The sequence below is a fragment of the Pempheris klunzingeri genome, chromosome 8 (assembly GCF_042242105.1).
Source record: "Pempheris klunzingeri isolate RE-2024b chromosome 8, fPemKlu1.hap1, whole genome shotgun sequence".
Classification (NCBI taxonomy): domain Eukaryota; kingdom Metazoa; phylum Chordata; class Actinopteri; order Acropomatiformes; family Pempheridae; genus Pempheris; species Pempheris klunzingeri.
In genome coordinates this window covers 20,598,531-20,618,571 of record NC_092019.1, presented here as the reverse complement: position 1 = coordinate 20,618,571, position 20,041 = coordinate 20,598,531, and the positions used below count along the sequence as shown (strand labels likewise).

General features: G+C 42.8%; 1 protein-coding gene across 5 annotated transcripts in view; it reads left to right on the top strand.

Annotated features, from left to right (window-relative positions):
- The first annotated feature begins 4,648 nt into the window (after positions 1 to 4,648).
- Positions 4,649 to 20,041, top strand: part of map7d1a (MAP7 domain containing 1a) — a 36,994-nt gene continuing 21,601 nt past the window's right edge. For all 5 annotated transcript variants that reach the window (XM_070836063.1, XM_070836061.1, XM_070836062.1 and 2 more), the window contains exons 1-2: positions 4,649 to 5,018; positions 18,630 to 18,836. In XM_070836063.1, coding sequence (XP_070692164.1) covers positions 4,949 to 5,018; positions 18,630 to 18,836 — 277 coding nt within the window. In that variant the 5' untranslated portion in view covers positions 4,649 to 4,948. The remainder of the gene's footprint in view (positions 5,019 to 18,629; positions 18,837 to 20,041) is intronic.

The following is a 20,041-nucleotide window of genomic DNA, read 5'->3' as shown; positions in this document are numbered from 1 at the left end:
ATTTGCTAAATGTCTGACCTAGATTAGATTAAACAAGTGCAAAGAGGCATATTTCAGCAGTAAATCCATCATAGCTAATTAGTCTCATATCCACCCTTCCCTTATGCTGCCCCACCCCCGTTGCTTCAATTCTACCGTTCACTAAAGGCAGAGATAGTGTGTTCAGTAGTCTATAACATAGGCTACGTCTACGTTCTCTGGGGACATTCTGAACATTCCTGCTATTGTTGTTTCATTACCAGGCTGAGGGTTACCCTTGCCATTCACAGTGGCTGACCTCTAGACTGACTGGCGGTGCTGGTGGTGACCATGTTCCTTGGAAGAGAACGATACGAGCTCTTTCTTTTGCAAAAGGTGCAAAAGGAAAAACAAAATGGTGCAAAAATGTTTTTATAGGTACTAGAACAGCTAGAACCATTGTTAGTGCAATCAGGTCGCTTTCTGTTTTGGAGTATATTCTAAATTAAGGAATTCTGTACGGTGCCCCTGAAGGGTCACGGCGGTAATTTTTTTCTGTACTACTTTTTGTATTCTCCTGATTGATAAGAACAGTTATTGTGTTGGTCCAGTTCAATTATGCACAGTGTCATTTTAGGGAAATACAAGCAATAGTACTGGAGATACTACAAAAGGAGAGATGATGACATTGGCTGACTGGAAAGAAGTAGGCTTACTTCCATAATATTCAAATCAAGTCACATTACTTCCTCTTCAGAAGCTATTTCTGCTCCCACCTGGGCTTCGCTTAGGTTTTCGTACAGTTCACAGTCTTGGACCGCACCTTCCTTCCTTCTCAAGGAAGGAAGGAAGGAAGGAAGGTTCCTGCTCAAACAGCACAGTACTTGAAGAGGTGCAAAGAGAGGAAGGCATCAGGCTTCAGAATACTATCTGTCAACAGATAAGCCTTCATCAGCTGCTCTCTTTTCGTCTGCAGTATCAGTTGTCCCTGCTGAATCCCAACTCCTTCTTCCTCTCTTACTTTTGAGCTTCTTTCCTATGTCTTCCTATCTCTCCAGTTGGTTCCCTTGTGTGTATTTACTGATGTAATCATCTCCTCTCAGCAGTGATGACTTTGGTTTACACTTTTATTCCCAGTGCTCTCTGTTAGCTGCCTTTTTGCAAGGCACGAACTGCTTATGGCGATCAGTGGCAGTTTAATGAGAGTGTGTGTGTGTGGGGGGGGTGTGTGCGGGTGTATGGGGGTCTCTGTGTGATAAGTGAGGAGTTTTTGCAGCTGCAGCCCCAAAATCAAGTCCTTTCTTGAGCACTGAGGGATGGACAGAGGAGGAGGGGGTCCTCCACTTCCTGTGCGCAGTGAGGTCACTCAAGTGGGCCACAAATGGAGGTGACACAGGTTCACTGGTTGCAAATGGAATTTGGCACAAATTCAAAACAACAAACGGACAGAGGACTGTGGAGAGGAGAGGAACGGATCAAGCCACAAGATTGCACTTATGTTTATGTTCATCAGAGGCCGTCTCAGTCCGCAGAACTTTAAAAAGACATGCAACATTTCAGCACATCCAAAATGCAGCTAATGGAGACCAACTGTTTTTTTTTTCTCCTGTCTGCATCCACCTTACTTTGTATGGCTCATTAGCACAGCATGGTAGAGTGGTGTGTGATAACTGGACACACGCCTCCTGAGTTTGTGGTATGCTTTTATCCCGAGCCCTTTAATTTTCCTATCAGACTGCAGACTCAAGCAACCTGGTCTACTGTCCAGTGTGCAAGGCTGAACAGTAATGGTTTACTGTATCTGTAACACTGTGATCTTAACATAGGCCTGAATGCCTTGGTTTTTGGAACGATACCTTTATTGCTTTCATTCTCTTTTTTGTATTTCATGTCAGGCAATATGGCTGTTTTTATATTCTTATATTTATAGGCCTTATATATCTTCATTGCATTTAAAACAGAGTAACAGAGCTCCTAGCTAAAGACTTTTACAACTTGTACAACCAGCGTGACAATGAACATCTTGAATCTTCCATTTATAAGGAATCTTACCAAGTTTGGTATTTGTCATATCACATATGATATGTCTGTCAATAATGTTAAATCCATTCAATTTTCATACAGAATTTTATGAATTCATCTGTGGCAAGTAGGAAACAGGCTTTAGATGAGTATGACTGCTCAAAAATAAATAAACCATGTTGACATTTTTCTTTAAAAATGAATGTTATCATTCATTTTTAGAAGCCAGTGTCTCTGTTCATGAGAACTAGTCACACTCACACTATTTCTTAACAAAGTTGAACACTTCTTGCCTTGTCCCAGCAAAAATGCATAAAAAGCTCACTAACATCAGTACAACATATGCGATTGATTAAGGAAAGCAGTTTTTTGTGTGCACGGGAGTTCACGTACAAGTGTGTGCACGTGTTTTCTCAAGAGCTGCTTTTAGAATGAAGCGATTGGAGGGTTTCAGCACACGGGCTAAAGAGACAGCACAAAAGATCTTAAAAGGTGCATCTGCACAGCACTTGAGGAGTAGAGCAATGTTTATGTGCGGAATCATTTTGTCTACTCATTCATAATATTTAAGTGCAGAAAAAATTAATGATTACAACATTCGTTCCATATAGAACCTTGCACAATATAAAAAGGAGATGATGAAGTTCAATTGAGTTTAATTACAGTTCCTCTCCCATGGGTTTTGGTGTTCTTTACTCAACACTCGCAGCTCACTTAAATGAGAGGAATACATCACTGCTCTCCATATTTGCACCCTCTTATCTTCATTTTAGGTTCTTCTGTCTTTTTTATAAATGTTTTATCATAATACAACCGAATAATGGATATCAGAGATTTTATACGGAGCACAATACCACAAAATATGTATCTATTTATCTGAAAAATGCAATTTCTGTTGCATTCTGTTGCAATTTACTGTGACATGAAAGAAGGCTCAATAATCTGTCTAGACCATAAAGCTCTATTACCAAACGCAATGATAGTGTAAAAAAGAAATGTGGTCTCCATTTTCTATAAATGAGTATGAAGCCGTTGACCTTTCACTATCACTCAACGACTTTTCCTGCTCTCCTTCTGTGTTTCTTTGACTTGAAAAGGGTGGAAACTTAACTCTTCATTGGTGACTTTTTTCAGAAAATGAAATGCTATACTTATCTGTGATTCAATTACAGATGGCTGTTGAATCAACAGACTGTAATGACATTAGGGAGAATGGGATCTTTGACAAAACCATGGTGTGCACTCATCAAGGACAATTAAGTGGAGTGTGATCACAAGTACAAGCAGACTTTGACATTCAAAAGTCACTCTTTGCGCTTTAATTCTGCAAAACCTATCAACTATACACTTTACAGCACACCCAACCCCCACCTCCACCAACATCCCCCCACTTTCCAGTTGCAGTGACAGGTGGCTCTTGGGGGTTTGGGTGAACACGACTCAACAGCTGCACAAAAGAGCCCCACTGGGCTCCTTTTAATGGGGTGTCCCCCCTCAAGCGTGCCGCTCAGCCCCTGGCCCAGCCCCCACCTCGGCAGATGCTCTGAGAGATCCACAGGTGGTAGATGAGAAGACACCCTGCAGAACGTAAAACTGTTATGTAACAAAGATCCTTTTTAGGTGTAATGTTTTGGATTGAAGATTCTAAATACATGGGTGGAGTAATTTGTTCGAGCCATCAAACATCCACCATCCAGAACAAAAACCTGGCTGACAGGAAAATCTAGTGTTCTCATTACCTTGAAATTGCCCTAACTGAAAACATGTTGACATACAGTGCACACACAGTACATCTACCTTCAATTTCCATCCAGATCTCTTTTGTACAAGTCCCAAAACATTAGGTTCCTTTAAAATAACTCAGAAGGATCCTCATTAAAATGCCTCCAAAGATGAATTTAAGTCTGCATACAGAATATAATTAAGAAAATACAATTTTTTTATAGATCAAAACCTGAAGTATGTTTAGAAACAAAAACATTGCTTCAAAAGGCTATTTTGGTGGATGCAACAGTGTGGACAACCTTCATTTTCCTTTTTATGCTCCTGCAAACATACCATGGATTTGGATGTGCGTGCATTTAATTAATTTCCCAACAAAATTGCAAAATCCTGCTATACAGGTGGGTTTTGTTGTTTGCAGTAAAAGGTTACAACAATCTCAGGTTATCTAAATATAGTATTTGTCATATTGATAGACCTACCAACCATTACTTATACTGCATTTTTATCATATGTTTAAGACAGTAGCAACTAGGCAGTGAGAAAAACACAGCAGAAAATAGGCTACAGCACATATGCTGGTCAAAGGTTTCTCCAAGGAAAAGGTTTTATATTGAATGTGACCTGTGAACTTGCTTGCTGTGTGAGCATTGTAGTTTTGTTGGTGGAAGGAGCCAATCAGATCGGAGGGGGGAACAGTATTTACGTCACATAAAGAAATTTGTTTTTTTATCGATAATATTTGCACTGAGATTATACTATGAGCGTATTAAAACGTAAAAATGACGCCATCTCTCCTCCTTAACATTAAATGTAGCTAACATCCAATGAATAATACTATAAGCAGCAGCACCTCCCCCCCTCCTATTGGTAATGGTACCGTCCGATCCGGAGGCCAGTGAGGGACTGTCCGCACGAGCAGAGCATCAGCTGTGGTGTGTCGGAGAGTGAGAAACTTCCCTCACCCCTCCTCCCCTGCTCTCTCTCTCTCTCCCAAATTCCCTCAGACACCTTTTCATTTAACTCCCCCCAGGAGCAGCCGCCGGTGCCCCCGTCTACAGGCTGGTGCTGCCCGGGTTTGGTTGCTACATTTTGCTCTGCCTCGGCTCTCTCAGGAGCTTTTCCTGCCGGTTCGTTCAGGACTTCGGGTGCAGCTGGAGTGACCCGACCAAGTCTCCCCCCCCACCCGGTCTGCTGAGGAATGAGAGGACAGCCGGAGAGGAAGAGCCGAAACTCGCATGTTTGAATGAACAAAAGGACAGAAAGCGAGGGGACTGCCGCCGAAATGGAGGAAAATACTCTGTCAGGAGCAACATGTAAGTCTTTTCAGACGGTGCTTCAGTCTACCTTCATAGAGCCGAATCTGTCTTGCTCAGAAAAAAAAAAAACTACAGGAGTCCTTTGTCATTAATGTCCTTTGTCGCGTTTTAACAAAATAATGTAAAACAATGTCTCGCTGGTGTTAACTTCACAGCTGCGTGCCTCATTCAAGGGTTGAGAAACAGTGTTGCATTAAAGGTAAAGCCACAGAGAGAAATAAATGTGTCTGGTGAATTATGAATAATCCATTAGGAGATGCGGATGCAGACAGTCCACAGTCATGTCCACAGGCTTAACACCTAAACCTCCAGCCAGATTTAATCTGAGTGACAACAAAAGATGATTTACCAATTGGCACACCTTTAGATGATAAAAACTAAACACCGGTATGATGATCAGCTGACTGCTGATGCCTGAAAAAAAAAAAAAAAAAAAAGCCCTATGTTACCATTCCCTCCGCACAGAACTCAGCCAATGGGGTTATAATAACACAATTTTCTCTAGATGAGGTAATCTGACTAGTACCACCCCCCCTCCATCCCCCCCTATGTTATGTTTAGCTCACTACTAACATGCTGCAGTCATAGGCGGTCTGGCACCTCTTCCCATCTCCTCTTTGCTGCTGCTCCACCACCAGAGGATCTTTGCCAAATACTGTACAGTGGATAGTTGTTGTGTGCACAGGTGCAGTTGTGCACATTGTCTGCTGGTGCATCAACAAACTCCTGAAATCAAGAAAATGCTAATAAGAAGCTAAGCACTCGGCCAAAGTGCAGGGTAAAGAGTCCCCTGGTCAGATCTGGCTGAGTTACTGCTTTATATGTGCAATTACAAACTATGTGATCTTGTGGTCGAGCAGTTCAAGGCCAATGTGACGACACCACATTACACTTATTTAGATAATGTCATGTCTGCTCACTGGGTTATATCAAACATCTCAGTTGTGACACCAGATGGAATACCCATGTTTGGAGACCTGCCCAGACACCCAGCATTGGTGTGACGCTTGAATCTCCATGCCAGAGTATTGTGTGCTGACATGTTCCCAGCTTCTGGAAGTGGAAGGGAGCGCACAATGCGACCGCCTCCTCCTGACAACAACAAAAAACTTCCTTCCTGCTGACAGGGGGCTTCATGGAGTGAGGTCAGCTTGTTTTGGCTCAGCATCAAGCAGGAGGAGAGACGTGCTCCACCCTTTTCGTGGGAATCTTGACCAGTAGACTGGAGTGTCTTTAAGCTACCATGTTCTGAATCACTCAATGTATGTAATGTATGGCCATAAGCTGGGAGGGGCTGTCACCACATGTGTTGTGACTCATGGCAGAAGCACTGACGTCAGGCCTCTTGTTTTGTGTGATGAACGATATGTCAGCCAGACTTAGGTCATGCTTCCCATACTTATTGAGAATTATCAAAAGTTGTTTTGCCAACTAGTGGTCATCAGAGCTCCAATACCCCTCACGCATAACTCAAGCTCAAAGTCTGGCACTGGTTGCCAGTATGGTGTTGTGTGCTGATGTGTTTTTCACATCTGCACAGTTGTATTAGATAAAGATGAAGCTCTGAATGTCAGCAAATCTTCTAATGTTGCTCTTCTGGAAGATTTTACTTTTATGCTACCTGGACATGCCAATTCCATATGAAGGAGAAAGGAGAATACGTCCAACACTAAAACTCTCTGATGGTCTTACCGAATTCCAAAAATGAGTGTCGCCCATGTAAAACATCCTTGAGCGAGATATTTAAACTGCACCTGGGAGCAGGAGGACAACTGGAAATGTCTGTCTTTTGAAGCCCAAGCACTAAAGAAAGCTCACTTGATCTGTCTTGCGTGAAAACCTGCCCGTGGACTGGAGCTGTTGAAAGCCTGGTCGAGCATTGTGAAAATCTGCTGTCAAGGACTTTTGGAGAAGATCTTCTAATCCCTCTTTTCTTCATGCAGGCTTTCTTCTCTCTCTGCTCTCCGTCCTGCCGCTCTCTGACAGTCGGTCGTCCTCTTTAATCTCCGTACCTGAACGGCTAAGCTGTGACCAGCTGAGATGAACAGAAACTTTTATTTTCCTTTTAAGATTTGCCTTTTTTTTTTATTCACAGGCATTTCAGATGGATGTGACTGATCATATTTCTAAAATTCTACTGGAGCTACTACTACGTAATTAGCCATTATGCCAACTTTGGTTTAGGCAGAAAAGACAAGGTGCCATATTGAGGAAAATGACCCTCGGCAGACTGACAGGGAGACAGATGTGTAGCTCGTGTCTGTCGTCTAATATGGGACACTCTGCCAGCTTTGGCCGCCAAGCCTGTGCTGTCGTGAACAGGATCAGCCAGCAATACGTTTTCAGCCGCAGGAGTTGTTATGTAATCAGGGGAGAACGTGCGACCGCGTCCCATTTTCATAGAGAGGTGGCTGCATCAGTGTCTTTGTAAATTAGGCCTAGCAGGCGGCACGATCCCACGGGCCCTCCCAGATTCACTGCCTAATAATGGAGCCTGATGACAGCGGGACCCGGCGTTGTTTTGTGCCGGATTAGTTGGGAGCGATGCAGTGGTGAAGTGTGCCACATAATGAGATGTTTTCATGTTCTGTAGGAGATGCGCTTGACTCTTGGCGGGTTAGCCACATGCGAAACCACTCATGTTTGAAATGTATCATCGAAAGTGTCATCGGCATCCTCCGTCCTGTAGAAATATATAGACTCATGATTCAATATCTGTCCGTCAAGCAAGAGGCTTTTTCATGCCACTTTCTTGTGAAATGTGGCGTCTTGTCGGCTGCAATGTCATTTATGCATTGAAATTAAAAAGGAGAAGTAGCATTATACTTATCCTACTGTTCCCACTGTGTTTTTAATCTCATTCATAATACTGAGTGGTGTACACAAAGGGGGGCCAATCTAAGTGTGGGCTCCTTCCAGCATAATCCATTTAATTCAGTGTTTGTGGCTGCAATCACAGATTTCTTTGTCAATCAAATGGCTTTTTCCAGACATGCATAGCTAAAAGGATTAAGTAAGCACACTGAGAAGTATTATACTTTACCACACTCTTTCACAAGATAGAACTTTTGGTGCATAGATCAATTGATTATTCCTCTGAAGCTGCTCCAGGCGATGTTGGTGTCAGAGACTGGGAGCTTCCCAGTTCCCACATGTTTGGATACGTTCAAAGCCCACATCCAACACATTTTATAGAAGGGCCTCAGCCCTGTGCCTGTGAAGTTTGGAGAGAGAAGGGGAAAGAACAGAAACATCTGAGTCACAGAGAGCTGACTGAAGTCATGCCAGCGCGGTGGCGGCAAGGTCTGCTCTTGGAACTACAGTGCAGTTTTTAGACAGTGACATATTTTCGGTTGTTTTGGCTTCTTTGCAATCCGGCACATGAAACCCTGACTGGGGTTCAAGAGATGGGTTACAGCTTGAAGTTGAGAGTGTTTACTTCATATTGGTTTGAACAGTGTTCAGCATGACAGCGACGGGGCTGCAGTTCCTACACTGTTAACACAATATGGATCGGAGGCCTTCAAGTTTGACTTATTTTGGCCCTTAAACTGCACAGTCACTGTTTCTTTCAAATCCAATATTTTAGAGTAAAGAGACAAACAATTTGTTAATGCCCAAATACTCAGGGTGTGCACTATATGCAAGTATACTCACATTGCCCCTGTGTTAACAATGAGAGGGACGTAATCCTCTATTATATAGGAGCTCTTAATGCATCATCCATATATTTTCAAGCTTTTGTATGTACATGTTTATGTGAATGTACAAGAACGAGGATGAGAAGTGCCAAGTAGTCCAGTTGTAAGATATAAGATGTCCAAACAAGAGAGGGGACTAAAGCTATCTAGTGCAGTCAGACAGAGACCAGAGGCACATGGTAATGGTGAAAAAAAACACATCATACTGCCGTTTCCAGATCTGAACTCCCCGCACAGAGGAGGCATCACGTCAGTGCCACTCCACTCTGTAGCATCCAGATGGTGTAAATCACACCGGCCAGACACTGACCTCTCATAAGGGAATAGAGGTAGATCTCTAACCCGGCACTCTAGAAAGGCAAATAATGTAGAAAGGCTTCCATTAACCTGCACTCAAAGTGCGCAAATGCTCAGCCTCTGCAGTATTCTGCCAGGAAATGGCTACTGAAAGCAGTCAATATGTGCACGCAGACACAGAGATTATGTGTGTCAGATCCTTTTATTTTGAACTGCTGTTTGAAGTGTGTTAGGAAAAAATCTTGACAAATACAGTGTTTACTCTGAAAACATGGATTAAAGTAGGATTAGAGTTGAATTAGCCTACCCTTGAACCATCTCTAACCAACTAAAACCATGGGGGAGCTCAAATACAACAAATAATGTTTGTATGTTCTCAGCCTGTAAATAATTAGTCCAACCACCATTTGGTCTGGCTATTGTCACTCAAATGCTGATATATGACTATAAATTGATACATGCTCATGTTTTTCTCTGCCTGCATTGTGATGGTGACTATAGAAAGTCACTCACTTTCAAAAGCCTTGTTACGTGTGTTATTAGTCACACTTAAAATGACTGGAGGACACCGTTTGGGTAGATTAGCCTCGCAAATGGGCCAAAGATACTTGTAGCTTCACATTTTGCCCCCAGACCTCGTCTGGCTCGACTTAATGATGTATAACCTGGCCTTACCTCTTCACCTCCTTTGGTCTTTTCCTTACAATGAGACCCTTTGATATGGAATACAGTTGATCATATAGAGAGCTACAACTTGTCAGGACCACCTGTGATTACTTTGAGCTGAAGGACTAAAAGCTGCTAGCAGTTCCCCAAATTATTTGGTGCAAAGCAACATAGTGACACCCCAGTTAGATCATATTGCTTAAGGGTGATCAAAGGAATAGTGCAATATTTTGCGACACTGAAGTTTTTTGTACGGATATGAGATGTAAGGTGTTAATGAGTTTTAGAGGTGGCTGTTGGTAGATTTTGTTACCTTTAGACAGAGCTAGGCTAGCTGTCGAGAACTATTTCCAGTCTTCATGCCATGCCATGCTAAGCTAACTGGCTTCTCACCTAACTCAAGTGATGAAGCATATTTCCAAAAATGACAAGAAATCTGGTTTCAAGACGGTAGAATCTGGTCCTAGATGGTGCACAGCTGCAGCAGCTGGGTAATGAGAATGGCAAAGAAACATGCCGTTCTTACTGCAAACCCCTTTACTTAAAAAGCATGAGAAACTCATGAAATGCACACATGTGCTATTTGGAAGGCATCTGCTTTTCCTAACCCCTCTCTATGTTTTGATCTCCACTGTGATATGCAGCATGAAGGCGAGTTGCTGCAGTGTTAATGTACTGCCTGTGCGGCCCTTCTCCCTGGGACAGTAGAGGAAGGACAAGGGGAGGGAAGTCTTGATTTGGACTGTGTCGCTTGTTCCTTCCACCTCCACCTCCTCCAGTCTGAAAATATCCCAGACGGGCTGCTCTGCGCTCCCTGGTCTGAAAGTTCCAGTCACCAGACCGAACCGCTAATATTAGACCAGCCCCTGCTCAGCTAAAGGGCACGCTTCTCATGCTGTAAACACATCTTGATCTCCCTACACATTTCTTGGCAGGTGACCAGGTATGTCATCTGGAGCCGTTGTTTGAGCCATTTTCACAATTATCTTAGTTCATGTGCGAGGTTGAGTCCAGAAACCTATATGACCGGTAATGACTGCACCAAATTACCACGCAGATTTTGGTGTCACTCCAATGCCTGAGTTGTCAATTGAAGTGTTTTGCTTTTTGTTTTTCTAAGCACCGATACTGTTTTAAAAGTATTGTTTCATCACTGGTATCAGAAAAAATACGATACCCAAACCTATTTGTGCGCCTACTGTCTAGGAAATTATAACATCATTTCAGTCCCATATTTTTCTTGATGGATTTGACACTCATTACTGAGGGAGTGGGAGTGAACATTTGGCCTTGTCATAGGTACCTGTGATTATGAAACTCCATGATTGGACCCTGTAGGCAGCAGGAAAGTTCTGGGTTTTTGTGTGGGGAGACAAAAATCCAGTTAATGACAACTGTTGAGTATAATTGTATGTTGAACAGGCACAAGATTACTGCCCGGCCCTGAATTATGCTGTAGGTAATGTTTATGAAAATAACCATATTGGAAAAAAGATTTCAAACAAGTCTCAGCTCTTTTCAAAATGTCAGCAGTGCTGTCCTGATGTAAAATGTCACCAGTTATGTTACCTGTGTCTACTGACTGAGCCCAGTGATGCTTTAACAGCAAGCTCCAAACTCTCCACTAGCCTATTGCTCATGATATTTCCAAGACAGTGTTGAGTTCTATAGTTCTCTACAAAAGGGAAATTAGCCTGCTACACAGATGGAAAATTCATAGAGGGGATTACAGATACTTGAGGTCTTTGCAGTGGCATTAATGACCCACAAGACGAAGCTTTGAGAGGCCACTGAAGCCCATTTTATGTATATCTAACTTTATATGAAATATTTCAGTGTAAACCTCCCAATAATCATAGCTGCATTTCCTCCACTGTGAACCATGTAGCTAGTCATTAGGAGCATTAGTTATAAGTGTTGACCACGGTGCTCTTGAAGGCTTTGTGAAATCTTGTTCCGTTAGTCAATAGGATTTTGGGGCATTTGCAACAAAAGATTAAACTCTTCTAAAACTGGTACAAATGGTTTAAATTGTGTTCTGACTAAAACTGGCCTTGACTGTGACAGAAAACTTTGTCACTGAGACCAGTGACAATTAGATCACGCTGTCACTTCCCAACCCCCAAAAACTGACGACAAAACTGAGGTTGCCAGGAGCGACTGGCTGGCATGCCGATATACTTCTCCCAGTTATGAATGGCAGCTTGTGTGGCCCGCAGTCCCTCTTCGTCCTCTAATGTCTTTGAGAAAGGCTTGAGTTTGGCGGGTCTGGACACTCCACTCCACCACTGGTCAGACTTATCCGTTAGTGTCGGAGCATGTTGGTGGCAGCAGCAGATGCAGGGTCCCCAGGGAGCTGCTGCTAGTTCAGATAAGCGAAGCCTTTCATCAGCAGGGTGGCTCTGGTGCATACGCCTGTGCAGTGGAGAGCAGCAGCAGCTAAATGCCAGGCATTGTCCTGAGCCTGGGCCAGGTGATGGGATGAAAGCTGTGGCAGTCACTGACAGAGACATTAGTATTCAGCAGGTCATTGACATTTTTGTCTTCAACCCTCTTGATTGGTATGCAGAACCACTTTTGTCTACATTAGGCAGACATCAGCTGTAGACTGATGAGTCCGTTCATCAGTCTGCGTCAGATGTATTTGACCTGTTCTTTTCAGTGTCTAGAACTGAAACCACTAGTTGATTAATTGATTAGTCATTCTAAAGCAAATGAGTCTGCAACTATTTTAATGACTGACTCTTTAAGTTAGCGACAGTTGCTTCAATAATAACAGATGTTTGAAGATGTCATTCTAAACGTATTATATATTGAATTATAATCACCCTTTTCCAGTATTTATTGGAGATTTTATACACTAAATGATTATTGATCAACCAAGTAAAAAAGTTATCAGATCAATCATTAATGAAAGTAGTTGTTAGCTGCAGGTTAAGTTTGATTAGTGATTCAACATTTAGTTGTTTATCGGGCTAAATGACCAGAAATTCTTTTGTTCCAGCTTTGTTCCTCTTATCATAGTATCATAGTATTTCTATGTTTTTTTTTTGAAACTTTTTTTTTTTTTTTTACATTTTGTACACTACAAAATGTAATTTTAAACACAATCAATAGAATAATTGATATTATTTATCACTAATTTCAGCTCTAGTTAAAAGTATCCAAGTACTCTGGTGGTATTCAGGTGCAGTTTGTGTGGAGGATTTAATGATGTTTATCTGAGTTCCCATAGTCCTCAGTTGTAAGCACATCTAATGAAAACTTTGGTCTCCAAACACACACACGCAGGGCCTGCTTTGGCATGGAGTCAGTGCTTGTTATTTACACTGCGCTTCCTGTGTGTCTGGGCCCCCTTGCCCTCTTACATCACCCTATTCGGTGCAGGAGGGACACAACAGGGTGAAGGGGCGACGGGTTAGGGGGGGTAAGCGATGAGGTAGTTCATTAGTCCCCTGGCCCATCCCAAATGAGATGCAGATCCATTCTCTGTGTTTCCCGTGTTCCTCTTTTCTTTTTTTGGGTCGCCGCCCTCTTCCCGTTCCAGTCTTTTGATTTCACACTCTGAGTCTCACTAATGTTTCCTCGCCCCTTGGTTGCTTCATTTCCATTTTTCAAGAGAATGTGCTGCATTTCCACCGTGTTAGTCAACTACTTTATGTAAGATTAGGAATATTTAGATTTTGCAACTAACTTCTGCACTGTTGCATTATAAACCCTCAGTTATTCTTGTTGGTGGTCACACCGTGGTCGATCCTCTTCTTATCTGTTTGGCAGGAGACAGAAAAAGTTGTGCCTAAGCGTGAAGCTCTTAGCTCCATAAATATTCCATGCCTTGGCCTATATTTTCACTCTGCACAGTATCTTGGCCAGACATTGGCAGTGCTCTGGATGCTGCACTGGGAGTGAGCAGCGATTATTAATTTGTATGCATTATGTCACTATCATGTAACCAAGATTATTTTGAAGGTCACATTTACTTATTTGAACTTGCTTCACACTGGGGAGATCTGCTTGCTTTTGTATCCGGCAGTTTCACATTTATTGGTTTTTTTTTTACGGCTTGTCCCCATTGAAAGTATCCCTCCCTGAGCTGATAATGTCATAAGAATGTGTTGTCATAGTTTGCTGATTCTGTCATACAGTGAGTCATGTGTTTTGCTGCTTTTCTTGCCCTGGATTACAGGTCCCCCGTGAGGTTGATGGAGTAGAAAAATAGCTGTGTGGTATATTGTCTTAACCCTTAACTGCACAGTGCAGTTGCCCGTCAGATCCTATAGCATGAACAACTCTGTGAAGATGAAAGAGCTTCTGTTTTAATGTGGGCACACGTTGTTCCAAGGACCTATCTTCTATTCCTTAGGCTTTTTTTTTTTTAAATAATTGAATTGTCATAGGTTGGACATAAATATTCATACTCTGTTGTTATTAAAATAATCAAACTGGAAGAGCTCTTAGCCTGCAGTGTTGGAGGTGACTATCTAAGTCTCTTTAAGTGGCACCCGGGCAGCAGTACATGGAGAGCCAGGCTTTGCAGTATGGGTATTTATAACCTGCTCTTACAAAATAAGATGCTGTGAAATTGGATTTCTGCTAAATCACATTTTGTGTGGCAGTATTACCAGTCGTCCCAGTTTTAACTTGGCTCTTTACTCACATTGTCACCAGCTAAACTGTTAAAGTGCTAAATTCCTTTGTGATTGCACTTGGGGAGTGAATGTGCAGTGAGTTTTGCAGAGCCTGTGCTACATTTTTCCAATATTTAATGTTGCACATATATTTTGTCCAACCTAACATGCCTCAAACTGGGAAATGGTGCTGTTTCTGTGCTAATTACCTGCTGATTCTCAACCTGCCATTCTGCTCCCACACTGTGCCCATGGATGCATGCATACACCCACCTCTGCAGGAGTTCCTTTACTATTTCTGCTGACATTTACAGATATCTTATTCCATTGTATCACTTTTGCATGTAAATGGGTTCAGCTGAGTGCCTCAGGCTTTGTTTGACACCTGCAGCTCGAGAGGCCCCATGGGGAGTCATGATGGGGCCAACTCGGCCATGGTGCAAGGTGACGTTGTGATATTCAACCAATGATCGCGCACAGCATGCCACAGATTCCTGAACCTCCTCTGACCCACTTCTTAGGGTCTCATAGCTGTCGAATACCCATTTGATACACGGTAGGAGGGTAAAACACAGCAACCATGCCATGACGTCAATGCTTTTAGATGGTCTAAAGTGTGATGTACTTTCTACTACTACAAGATACAAGATATTGCTAATAATGCAAATAGTATGTTAATTTTAGAAATACTTAAAATCTAAAAGGCCTTTGAATTATTATGTCTTCTTTTTAAAGACTTCAAGCCCCTAAAAACCTGAGTATTTCTCAAACATTTTACATTTGTGACTAAATAAGCTATAAAGTAATTAGCTAATTCTTAATAATTAGTTTTTTCAAGGCTATGTTGGTAAGGTTTCATGTAATATGACAGTGGCATATCCCTGGCATCATTAGCACGCAAGCCAACAGCTATCATCAGTTTCTGATTATTATTTTGTTGAAGGTTTGATTGGATCAAGGATCCTTGCCAGTGTGAATAGCAAACAAACCACAAATGCACATGAAAGAATCAAATTGGGCCCCATTGTTTGAAATAAGAAGCCGATTAAAACCCAGCATTTCAGGACCTTCCAAGAAAGACTGGCTGTGCACACCAGAACCTTCAACATGTCTGGGATTTTCTCAGGCTTGTGAAATGCTGACCAAATGTTTGTCCTGTGCACTTTCCTCCCTAGCCATACAATAAAAAGCTCCACTAAAGTGTTTTTCTGTGTTCAAGCTCGAGGGAGACTCGAGCATCTCAGAAGAAGTCGGTGTACATTGATTTATGAATATGAATAATGTAAGTGATGTCACAAGGGGGGGACATAATGGCTAATGGTGTTTTGTGGCAGTCCCGTGGGGGCAGTGCCTCAGGGAATCTGGAGTGTAAATATTGTAAGGGGGCAGTGACTCATGGGACACAGGGGTTCATATGTAGACCCCCTCTGTTGTATGAGTTGAATATGTATAGTGATAGAGTAAAAGTAACATTACTGATTATTCAATGATTCCACTAGATAAATACTTCACACGAGAACACTTTGTTACACAAGTAATGTCATATTTTGTCTGTGAAAGAACAACAGCCAGAACACAGAGTTCATGGACCGCTGAACATATTTTGTCATTGCATTCAGGACATCTGTGCAAATATTACGCATTCTCCTCAAAGCCCTGCACGAGTATGTCCCAATCTTGTTTGCTGTAAGGGATCGCTGTGTAAACAGTTTTCCACACGCAGTTGTACCCATCACCATGTCAGCCCAGGACAGGCAAAAGTCCTTGAATTGGAGTAACTAAACTTGATTTCATTCATTTACATCGAGTGTTCAACGAATGAAAGAAATCATCATCAGATTTGATCAATATTCTGTAGCCATTAAATGCAGCAATAGCTCAAACTTTTTCAAATTAACTTCCAGTCATCTATCGCACGCTCTCTTCTCCCAGTTGTGTAGTAGCCCAGACAGTCAGAGCGCTGCATCAATCGGCCCTTGTTTCAGTCCTTTGCCACGCAGCAGCAATCCTCTCCCTCTGCTCCCATCCCATTTTCCTCCAGAGAGCTTCAGGTTTCATTGGTATTCATTGTCAGCGCCACCAACATACCAGAGTGTGTTACATTCTCATTCTCTTTGTCAGTGACTGTATAGATCACAGTGATTGTCTGACCAGTCGCCCACAGTCCTGTCAGCCAGCCACTTCTTTGTGGCTCCAGTTTCTCAGGTGTATGGGGAATTTTTACAAGATATGAGGCAACAGAATATCTTTCTGTCAGAGGTGCACTTGTTTCTATCACCTTTAGTAGCCCAATTGTCATATCTGCCCTTAGGGATTGGTGAGAAAATGGTGTAAAATGATAAAATCAGACGATAGTATGATTCGTTACCTGAGAAGTGACAATGGTCGAACGCCTGGGGTCGTGTGTAGCAGCGTTTGTTTGCAAAAAATGTAATAATTAAGATTAATAATTGCAGATAAAATCTTACAATACAGTCACATAGATGAATGGAGAAGCAAAAGCCAAAAGCAGGCAGTTTTACTGGATTAAGTCAGGTTTGTTGCAAGCCCCGGGTGCTGTGTACTGCATTTTCTTTTTCCAATTTTCTATTTAATTTCATTTCTGAATATATTACTAGCTCTCGCTCCCAGCCTTTTCCCCCCACAAAGTTACAAAAGTGCACTGAGCCCATGCTAGCGTTCATCTCCTACTTTGAGTCCATCTCACTACCAATCCCCCGCCTTCCTTGCCCCCCTCACTGTCATTGCGGTGTTTTGGCTGCTGTCCCGTTACCAAGCAGAGACCACAACAATGGCCCCCTCTCTGTCAGAGCACATCGCTGCCCGAGGAATGCTTATTTAATAGTGGCATGCTTTGACGGGGGAAACGCAATGTCTTGTCTCCCAGACGAACACTTTCATAGACTCGTACTGCTGCTCTCTCGGGCCACAGGGCTTCGTCCAACTCGGGATCATCAATAACCACCTCCATTTCCCAGACTGATGACACAGCCTTCCCCTGTGCCTAGCTGAGCTCAGACAATCATTGCCACGAGGCCTGATATCTCACCGAATGCTACTAAGTATTTGTAGTGGCATCGTGAGAAGTTGAAGGTAGCTCCAGGGAGCAATGTGTTTGAGAAAAAAAGTCATCTGGCTTTTGAGACGATGCTCATGGCTCAAGAAGCACAATGTACAGTTGCATACTCTATAGAAAGCTCTAATCAATTCTCTCTGAGGTTGCACAGCATTGGTCTCGCTGCTCTTCTATGCAAACCGTTGAATAGCACAGCATTTGTAGAGTAAATCCTCAGTGCACTCACTGTCTCCGTGTGACAGCCCCCTGCTGTCTGTGTTGTTTTTAGCCAAAGTCTGAATAATTTACAGCATGTTGCCCCAGTGTTTACCCTCCGAGACTATGCAGAAGAAACTGTGCTCCAACATGGTTCCACAGGGTGCGCAGGGGTACAGTGCTGAGTGGACAAAGCCAAGTGTCCCTCCCACGAGGGCCTTTGTTTGGCTGTCAAAGCCTGGGCAAACTAATGCTTGAGTACGAGATTCAAGTTCAGCACCCTGCCAAATGTGAGTCATGGTGCTGTGAGTGAAGCTGCTGTCCCAACAAACTGGCCCAGCTACTCCTTTATCAAAAAACATTTAAAATCTCAGAGAGCACAGATGACTCATGAGCTGACTCCTATGAAGAAGTTTTCACCAAAAATAGGTTTGACTACTTCTGGGAAGGTGATCACTCTGATTCTGTTTTCCTAAGCATTTAATTTCACCTCAATAGAATCCTCAGGATGCCAAAAAGCAATTACTGTTTGTGTTTTGTTCTGCCAGGGAGTCGGGCCATTTGTTTAGGCCGGTCTGTCGATAAATCAGTCGCACAAGAGTAGAAATGGTATTAGGAGAAGAGTTAGAAGGGGCAGGCTTAAGACCTATTATCTTGTGCTTCTGAGCAAATGGTGTAATCTCTGTAGCAGATAATGTTGCTGAACTGAAAGAAGCATTGTACAGAAACAGAGGAGCTTAGATTGTTTCTTTGGAGTGGAGGTGTTCTGTTTCATTATGTTGTTCCAGCACTGATATTTGAGTTGAAACACTGTTGAAAACAGTCCTCTCCCTATAGCCACAGACTCCACCCCTCCCATTTGATACATCGAGGCTCTTGAGGAAGTTTACGTCATGCGCAATAAACGACTTCATGGGCCCAGCAGGGAAAGGAATGAAAACCGACTGGTTGGGTTCCATCACTGTGCTTGTCTTACCTTTTACCCTGCCATTTACTCACCTGCTTTTATCCTGTCTTTGTATTCTGTGTCTTTGTCCTCGACCAGCTCCCCACTCAGATCTGAACACAAACCCCACGAGGCCTGATCCTGAGGGGGAGAGCAGCCCCCCGAAGACGGACAAAACCCAGAGAATGGAGTCTCCAGCTAAGAAAGATACGGACCGGAGATTGACCAACCCTGCAAAATCTGATGTCATCTCTCGATCACCTGGGTCACCTGCATCACCTGTCCCCAGGTCAAAAAGGAAGGAAGGTAAAGTCACCTGTTAGCTACTTATATAGAGTTCAGTTGCTTAAAGGTAAAACTCATAATGGAAGCTGAATTTGAAGCAGTGCTCCAATAATGGTGCAATCACATCTGCAATCTAGTTTAGGTCAGCTCTCTTGAGGCAATGTAATGCTTCAGTATTCGAGTAATAATGACCACATGCTTTCAGACATGACGCCGAATCCAATAGAGCTGCTGCTGTTCATCTTTAAGTGTTGGAACAAACATGGAACAGAAGCTGCTGTGTGAGAACATCTCAGCTTTGGCTTCAGAGGTTTTAGGCAGAATTGAATTAGTAAAGAAAATATCCCAGTAAACACGGACAAATGAGCTTTCTCTGTAAGTGGATAGCGAACGCTGATCACTGCCATGCACTGGTCCCTAATGAAAGGTGGGCAAAGGGGACCTGAACAGGAATCCCATTTCAGTGAGCGATGCCAAGAAGGCATTTAGTTTGACCTGGCCGTTGCACCATAGCTGTTTCTACAAAGCCACCGCCTTGTAGCCACTGGCTAACAGCACATGCAAACTCTAAGTAACGTGTTTGAGGGTTTTGGGAGTATAAGCTTCTTTTTCTCTCCCCTTTATTCTTTCATTCAATAATCCATTCACTGTGGTCATGGTCTTTATTCCCTTAGCATGAGGTGATGGGGATAAACACCCCCAACGTCCCAAACTCCTACCAAAACAGTAATAACGCCTCTAGTTTTGATACCTTGTCATGACCTTAGCCACAACAGTTAGAACAAGACTATTCTGTTTTTTTCATCTCTGTCTATTTTAGAGAAACATGTAGTTGTGTTGATAGTCTCCTGATTCCAAATATGACCCACACTTCCTTTTAGTCCTTCAAGTTCCCTTTCCGCTGCTTTAGTAAAGCTCATTACTTGTGCAATTTTGCACCACCCAGAGGGGCATGAGGAAGATGAAAAGCACTCTGTGGCACCTCAATTAGTGAAATGAAATAGTGAGGCTTGTAGTTCAGTTGGGAACGGTTGCCTCTGGTAATGGTCTGCCCCGTTGTATTTTGTTACATCTTGCATTCATTACATGAACATTTTCCCGTGTAAGCTGTGTTTCTTATGTGTCTGTTGAATTTGCACAATGAGGGTTGCACATCACACTATGCAGTATACCCTGCACGGCTCCTATAGCATCCCTATGTAGAGGCGGACAAAATAAGAGAGCTG